The sequence below is a fragment of the Heliangelus exortis genome, chromosome 4 (assembly GCF_036169615.1).
Source record: "Heliangelus exortis chromosome 4, bHelExo1.hap1, whole genome shotgun sequence".
Classification (NCBI taxonomy): domain Eukaryota; kingdom Metazoa; phylum Chordata; class Aves; order Apodiformes; family Trochilidae; genus Heliangelus; species Heliangelus exortis.
Window position 1 is genome coordinate 9,808,678 of NC_092425.1, and position 8,129 is coordinate 9,816,806.

The following is an 8,129-nucleotide window of genomic DNA, read 5'->3' on the forward strand; positions in this document are numbered from 1 at the left end:
AAATTTTTGTCTCATAAGGGGCATATAACACAGTATAGATGTTTAGAATCTGGCAAAATCAATGACAGTTAAGATCTTAGGGACAAAAGTTAAAATTTCTTTAGACCAAAAAAGTGCAATGGAAAGTGCAAGCAAGTGAACAGTTTGCCTCATTCAATGCAGTTTGAAGAGAATGATTAAACACAACACAGAATATTCCAGTGAAAATGGTGGAAAATACAAGAGAAAGCAAGTTACTTTTACCACCAGATAACACTCCAGTTATTCAGTGGAACTTCTTACCACAGAATGAGCTTCTACTAACCTGTAGAAACTGGGTCTTGCTCAAATAGTTGCTGAGCTACAAACTGCAGGAAGATACTGAGAGAGGTACCATACAATGAGCCAAGAGTACAACTTCTCCCTAGACATCTGCTTTTAGCCACCAATACAGATAAAACCTTGAGCCAAACACAAGTTCGTGCTTAGCAGAGCTGGGTTTTTTTTTTAATTATTATATTAACAGTTCCACTTAATTTCTCAATCGTTTTCAAGTCTTTAAAATCTGCTTCTTAGTGCCACAAAAGCCTACACTGATACCAGAGATCCAAATCTCCTGCAATTCATGCAGCAGTTGAGACACTACTGAGCCTTCTTCTTTCCAAGCATTCTATAGAAGAATCCCTCAAATCACTTGCAAAGGAAAAGCTCATCACATGTCCTGAAAGACATTCAGAATTTCAAGACAGGCTATGCTAGAATAAGTCCAGCTGGGAGGGCGAAATAAAAACGATCCTTTGTTCATTCAGTATCTTCCTGCTTGACAAGAGAGGTCTCCATTACCCTAATATGGCCTTAATATTAATTTCTGCCTTATTTATAGCTAAGCAAAGCAGGTCAGATTAATTCAGCACACTACCTGACATTTCAACACTGAGTAGAAGAACGAAGTCCCCTTTTTCAGATAACTGACAATTCTGATCCCCCAGATAAAGAATATCTAGATAAGCTTTTTGCTCCAACTTGATGTGGCTGTGCACACTTTATCTGGAAGCAGATAACATACAGATTAGTAACTTCTTGAAACAGATTTAGACCTATTCCCAGCTTTTAAAATAACTGATTACAGAGATTTCAGTTCTCACTTTATCCCCAGCTTATACACATGATAAGGATTCTGAATGCACTCAAGGAGTCACCCTTTTTCTTTTCTTTTCCTTCTGTCAGAAGAAAGGATAAAGGCAATTTTGAAACTAGAGACATCAGTAGTTTCAAGGCTCAAGGAAACCTGAACTTAATGGCTTTTTACAAGAAAAAAGAAATAGGGAAATACTTCTTCCCTGTTACAGAAAAAGTAACTTAACTGCCTGTCACTGTTGCCAAAAAGGATAACTGAGAAAACCAGACTGAGCTAGAGAGAAGTCAAATACCCACAGAAAAAATAAGCCACTCCCAAAACTGGGAAACTAAGAAGAAATTAGAAAAAGTAATTCTGCCATCACAAATTATAAGATCAGAAGCAGAACTCTTCTATAATTCAAGAATTTAGCCTCAAGAGGTAAGAAAGAACCAGTTTAAAGCACAGCATACTGCATTCTCCAACTCCTGCTTCCTCGTGAAGGCTGTACAATTAACTTTTAGGTATGGCTCACACCATGAGCTACTGTTCACAACACAGCTTCATATATAAAGCAGACTCCTATGCTCGTAAGTTTTTTATTTCTCCTTTTGCCCACAAAGGAGAAAGAGATGGAAGAAACACACAGCATTACTGGCAGGTATCTATACTACCTGCTTGCTTTCAAACATGACTGCAGGCCTTTCAACAACGCAACAAGAAATGTGTCTAATGGTGTTACATGTCAAATCCATTGGGACCAGAAATCCTGCAGGGATTTGGGATAAAATATGTATGGTAGCCAAGGAAAGTCCTTAAATCTAGACAGAGAGGAATTTGTTGGGTCCTAGAACTTCACTTGCAGTTTTCCTCATGCTGCAAGGAAGCACTTTCCATTGCTATTACAGTAACACCTTACTGACACTACCAACTTTCAAAGCCTTATCCCCTTCAATAACTTTTTCCCATCTTTTCTCTAATTAATGTAGAAAAGACCATTGCAGCTTCAGCACTAGAGTTTGTACTACACCAAAGTTACAACTAAAGATCTCAAGAGTTTAAGGGGAAGCAGCAAGGTCTGATATTAAGTATGAACCCAAAGCAAGCAGAGCTGATCCAAGATGAGTCTTCCAAAACATTAAGAACTTGACATGCACACATGCACACATGCTGGTGCACCAGCATTCTGTTCCAGGGTTCACTAAAACTAAAGCCCCTCTTTGTACCCCATAAGATCACTGTGGTTTTAATGCATAAGATCATCTTTTACTGGTAGAGTTCCCTGAGAAGTGCCATGAATTTGAAATTAACTTGAATTTGAAAAATAATTTGAAAATGTAAATAAACCCATACAATCTCAGAGAGCACTATGTGACTGATAAACTGAACACCACTATTCAGAGTTCCAGGCATCACTGTTAATAAAAAGGAACTTTTAATAGCACAACCCCAACACAGGGCTTTACGGCCCTACACCAGTATTTAATATTGGCTACCCAACACAGGCTTGCTAAGTGCCTTAATTTATGTGTTCTAATACTAATTACCTTAAATTACGTGTACTAACTGCACCACTCAGAGCTCATACAAGATCTATGCCCCTTGGTCCATATGGCCCAGTCCCATAACACTGCAGCATATGTCAGAAAGCCCTCAGCCTGACCACAGACCGAGCAGTTGTGCAGGTTCCAAATTAAGGCTGATGATTACAGACATCCCCTCATTTTATTTACATCCAGAACTTCCCGTGTGCTGTGCTCCCACCGAAGACCAAACTCTGCACAAATGTTCTTTTTATGGTCGACACTAATCCAGCTGTGCTTCCTAGCAGCGAATGCTTACTTCCAATCAGTGTAAGAGTTGGCCCTCACTGTTAGCTGCTTTAATGACATTATTTCTGATCGCACTGACATTTCTTCTATGCATGAAGAGGCACAATCTCTCCTGGACACACCTGTAACTTCTGACCAAGTCCAGTCGTCCCATTCCACTCGCGTCTCTCCCCAGCCCACTCAGACGACAAAGAAAAGCAGAGACCGAGCAGCAGCTATACCCAAATAAAACAATTACGAAACAAATGGCATCAGCTCTGATTCCCATGAAGTCCACACGCATCTCAGGGCCCGCCGACTGTCAGGAGCTACTACAATACACGTGAAAACCTAAACTTCGAGCCAGCTCTGTCCCGAACACCACGAGCACAAGTTTGCAGCCTATGTGTCAAACAGAGAGACCAGCAGCGGTACTTGTAGCTCACACAGCCTCCCTCACGCCTCCAGAATCTCCTCGCCCACCCGTTTCACCTAACGCAAGGATCTTTTTTCCACGTTATGAGGAAAACGAGGAGGGGACCTAACGGCCACCTGCCCGCCACCTGCAGCTTTGCAGCCGGGGAGTTTGCTCACACTCCTGCCCACAGCTCAGGCCGGAGCTCTCCCGGCCCCCCGCGATGCCAAGGTCCGCTCCCCGCTGCCAGGGCGGCTACACCCGGGGAGCTGCACCCTCCCCGTCCCGTCGCACCGGCTGCCACTGCCGGGAACGAGAGCCCTGCCCCTTTCCGGCCCCGGTACCCACCGGCGGCGAAGTGGAGCGGCGTGGACTTGCGGCCCGCCATGTCCTTGGCGTTCACGTTGCCCGTGTCCACCAGGCGCTTGACGCGCGTCACGTCCCCATTGCGGCAGGCCTCCAGCAGCTCGCGGAAGGCCCCGCTCGCCGCGCCGGGGCCCGCCGCATCGGGACTCTCCGCCGCCGGGCTCGACGCGACCGACGACGACGCAGAGGAGGAGGAGGACGAGGAGGAACTGCTGGAGCTGCTGCCAGAGCCCGGCGGCAGGGCCGGGGCGGCGGCGACCGAACCCTCCGAGCACTCCGAGGCCGGAGGCCGCTCCGCCTCGGGGGGAGCTTCGCCTTCGGGGCCGGCCAGGCTGTGGCGCTGCGCGGCGGGGGCGAGATCGGCCGGTGCCAGGCTGGGGCTGCGCGGCGGCGAGGCGGCGGCCGGCGGCGAGGCAGGCCCGGGCGGCGTCGGCGGCGTGTGATGGTGGTGATGGTGCTGGGAACGACGCGGCGGCTGCGCCGCCATCTTCGCCCTCCTCCTCCGCCCCCCCGCCGGCCCCTTCCCAGCCCCCGTCACTGCGGCAACGGCGGCAACCCCCACCCACACTTCCGCCCCGATCCGGCCAATCGCGATGCGCGGCGACGGACGTGACGTCACCCCGGTGGCGGTGGGGCGGGGTGGGGCGGGGAGGGGCGGACGCGGCCTCACCGGGACCCGCCCCGCGGCGGGGCAGCAGCTCGCGCCTGCCCCCTGGCGGCCACCGCGGGACGGGGCGGGGGCTGCGGGGCGGAGGCTGCGGGGCGGGGGCTGCGGGGCGGGGAGGAGCGGGGCGGGGCGGAGCGGGGCGGGGCGGAGGCTGCGGGGTTGGGGCTGCGGGGCGGGGGCTGCGCAGCCTGGTCTGCCCGGGGAGCGAATCCATCCTTGGCGCTGATCCCGCTCCCTGGAGCAAAGCGGTCGCTGAAAAGCCACGCACGGCAACCGGCAGGAAGAGGAAACGCTCCATCCCCGTTAGAAATACGGGAGCGCAGAGGGGCGGAACGGGAGGCTGCGGGCAGCAAGGCAGGCGGTGTCTGTCAGTGCTGAGGGGAAGAAAGAGAAGTCCAAATGTGTCCGGGGCTGGAAGAGGCCCTCTGTGGGATGAGCAGATCCACGCTGCGTGGGGATAAGCAGAAGCATTTAGATAAGGATTTTGGTTTGGATTTGGAAGCAGCAGGAAGGTGAGACCGAAGGGCTTCAGCCTTACTGGCATCTAGGGAAGAGCTGAGCAACAATTATGGACAAACTCTTCAAGTCAGAAAGCCCTGATTACTCTCACCAAGAGATCACCAGTTCACTTACCTTAACTCCCATCCATGAGCACGAGGGAGATTCCGTGGCCAGGAAAAATATCAACAGCAACAACTTAGGAAAATTCCCAGTATACCCAGTACTGGGTCTCCCAGCACTGGTGGGGCAGCAGCCACAGATCAGAGAATGGGGAGAGCAATGAGAAATTCTTGTTAAACAGAAGAAATGTGGCTCATGCCATCCAGCCTTGTCCTGGCAAAAAATCTGCTCCAGTTCTTTGGCAGAGAAAGAGCTTTAGGAAGTGTTTGCATACAACTTCGTGACTTGCTGAAGAAGCACTGACCAGGTCTAACACTGGGGGCGCAGAAAATGGCATGACAGGAACTCAGAAGAAATGAGGAGCTGGTCTAGTGCTACTAAGTACCTTTCTGACACGAAATCAATCCCCATGGCAGGTGGAGCAGTAAATTAAGATCCCCTTAAATATGCCCAGCTCTGTCCCTGTTTGTGCCATGACTTGGAACCCATGGCTCTGAGAGAGCTTGGCAAGGCTTCCCTGACCCCTGAGTCTGGATGGCTGCTGCTTCACAGCCTTCTTTAGATTCAAAACTTCTAAAATGACTTTGCAAGCTACTTGCAAGTCCCCTGTTGCAACGCCCCCTAAGCTGTGCAAGGCATTTAAGGGGCCAGAGCATCAATATGCACTTGTTCAGCTCACCACTGGCTTCCTGCAGTCTGTATTTCACTATCCAGTTGCTTTTGTGGCATCAGTGGCAAATAAATCACATTCCTGTACCCATCTCTGTATTTCCCATAAAGCAAGGTTACAGGCAGCATCACCTTTATCAAGTGTAACAGTTTGCAAACACTTATATCACTTCCTGAAAGGTCTTAAAATATGCAAGTAATATTTGTTAAGATTTGGGATTCATTATCAGTGACAGGTTTAAGTGAGAAACACGACGGTCTGGGTCAGCCTTTTCTGAAAGCTGCAGACTACTTCTGAAAGTCCTGTAAAGGACCCAGGGGTACAGGTGGATGAAAAGCTGGACATAAGCTGGCAATGTGCTCTCACAGTTCAGAAAACCAACCCTGTCCTGGGCTGCATCAGAAGAATCATGGCCAGCAGTCTAAGGGAGTGCCTCTCACCCTCTACTCTGCCCCCTCCCGGAGTACTGTGTCCAGCTCTGGAGTCCTCAGCACAAAACAGACATGGACGTGTTGGAGTGAGTCCAGAGGAGGGCCACAAAAATTATCCAAGGACCAAAACACCTCTCACATGAAGAAAGGTTGAGAGAGTTGGAGGTGTTCAGCCTGGAAGAGAAAAGGCTCCAGGCAGACCTTATTGATGCTCTTTAGTATATGAAGGGTTCTTCTAAGAAAGATGGGAAAAGACTCTTCACCAGAGCCTCTAGTGGCAAGACAAGGCACAGCAGTTTTAAATTGAACGAGGGCATGTTTAGATTGGATATAAGGAACACTTTTTTTTACAATCAGCGTGGTGAGACACTGGAACAGGTTGCACGAAAAAGTTGTGGATGCCCCATCATCAGGTGTGTTCAAGACCAGGTTGGATGGGGCTTTGACCACTCTGATCTAACTGAAGATGTTCCTGACCATCACAAGGGAGCTGGACTGGATGATCTTTAAAGGACCCTTCCAACCCTAACCTTTCTCTGATTCTGTGAAAGATGTGTCTGGGAAGAAAGAATTAAAGAAATTAGGATTCACAGTATGAGATTTGCCCATGGTCTGGCCCTGATAGGGTGGGGATACATTTCCTCTTCGGACCTTTTGGGGGGTGTTCCTATACCATTGCAGCCCCTGCCTAAAGCACGTCCAGGATCCCTTCAAGTGCTGCCATCACCACCATTTGGTACCATTTGGGACATGGCTTGGTGTGCTCTGGGGTAGCTTCACATCATTCCTGCAGAAATGGTGGGCAAAATAGCATAGGGAATGCCATTCTAGGCACAATTTCATCATCCTTACTGGATTTCTACTTAACATTGAGGAGGGACTTGGGGAGCATCTTTTAAAGTGTCCAGCCAACCCCATCACTTCTTGTCTGGCCAGCCACTGAGCCCTTGGAAATGTGACTTCTTCAATTGCTGCTGAAGTGGGAACCTGAGGTTTTTAGTATCTGCACTGTGTGTCTGGTGGTCTGAAGGGCAATCACCCTCCTGGGGGGTGCCAGCCTCACTTGCTGCTTGTGCTAAAGCTCGGGAGCTTTGCAGTGTCCCACGGTGCTCACTTGCCACAGCAGCTTGATGCCCACAGAGGTTTGATGCTTTTGTTGAGCTGATTTAGGTTCATGTTCTCTCAGAAGTGGCTGATTACATTTGCATCTGTTGTCCCACAAAGCCCAAAGTCAGGCTCTAAAATAGGGTTGATAACTCAGTGTCTTTTACCTGACCCAGGAGGGAGGTACTTTAGATAGAAATCTCATTAATGATGCAGCTGCAGGGCTCAGTAAAGTGGAGGCACCTCAGACTGCAGCTGAATAATTAAATCCCATCAATACGACTTTCCACGGCCACTATTTAAAATTAATAACTCCAAATGCAACCCTGGCATCTAATGGAATCCACAGAAATGGATTTTTTTTTTTTTTTTTTTTTAGTAAGAGAAATGCTTTAAAGGATTGCTGGAAATTTTACAGCCACCTGCCTCTCAGCCCCAGCTGATGACAGCTAGGAGAGGGACTTGGGGTGGATTCTGGATATTTTTAAGCTCCAACAAATAGGAAATGGCCCCAAAACCAGCAGCCAGTGTGCTGGTGCTCATTATTAATGGGCTTCTAGTATGCTGATGAGTAAATTAAGAGGAAGTCTGGTTTGGAGAAACACATCTCCTCCACCTAGCAGATGTGAAGACAAGGGATCATCTAGGTTTGTAGCACAAGCAACATTTTCTGAGAAACAAAAGCTTCCCTTTCCCCAGGAGCTCTCTCACAACTTACAGGTTGAACCATGGTGAATGTATTGAAGCCAAGAGACACCATCCCTGGCTGTTTGAAGTTCCTTGCAGATTTGCACACTCCTGCAGGTATGGTGGGATAAAATGTAAAGCTTGTGCGACTGCCCCAGAGAACTTCTGGTCTTCTCCTTGGACACCCTCTGAGAAGGACTGGGGAAAGGGAAGATTTTTTTTTTTTGCTGGTGCTTACTTGGTAATCATGTTTTTCTTCTG

The 8,129-nt window shown here is 48.7% G+C and overlaps 1 protein-coding gene across 1 annotated transcript in view; it reads right to left on the reverse strand.

Moving 5' to 3' along the window:
* The window catches only part of TNKS (tankyrase), a 133,785-nt gene extending 129,558 nt beyond the window's left edge, over positions 1-4,227 (reverse strand). The window contains exon 1 of the mRNA XM_071742902.1: positions 3,671-4,227. Within this exon, the coding sequence (XP_071599003.1) occupies positions 3,671-4,175 (505 nt within the window). The 5' untranslated portion in view covers positions 4,176-4,227. The remainder of the gene's footprint in view (positions 1-3,670) is intronic.
* Positions 4,228-8,129: the final 3,902 nt, after the last annotated feature.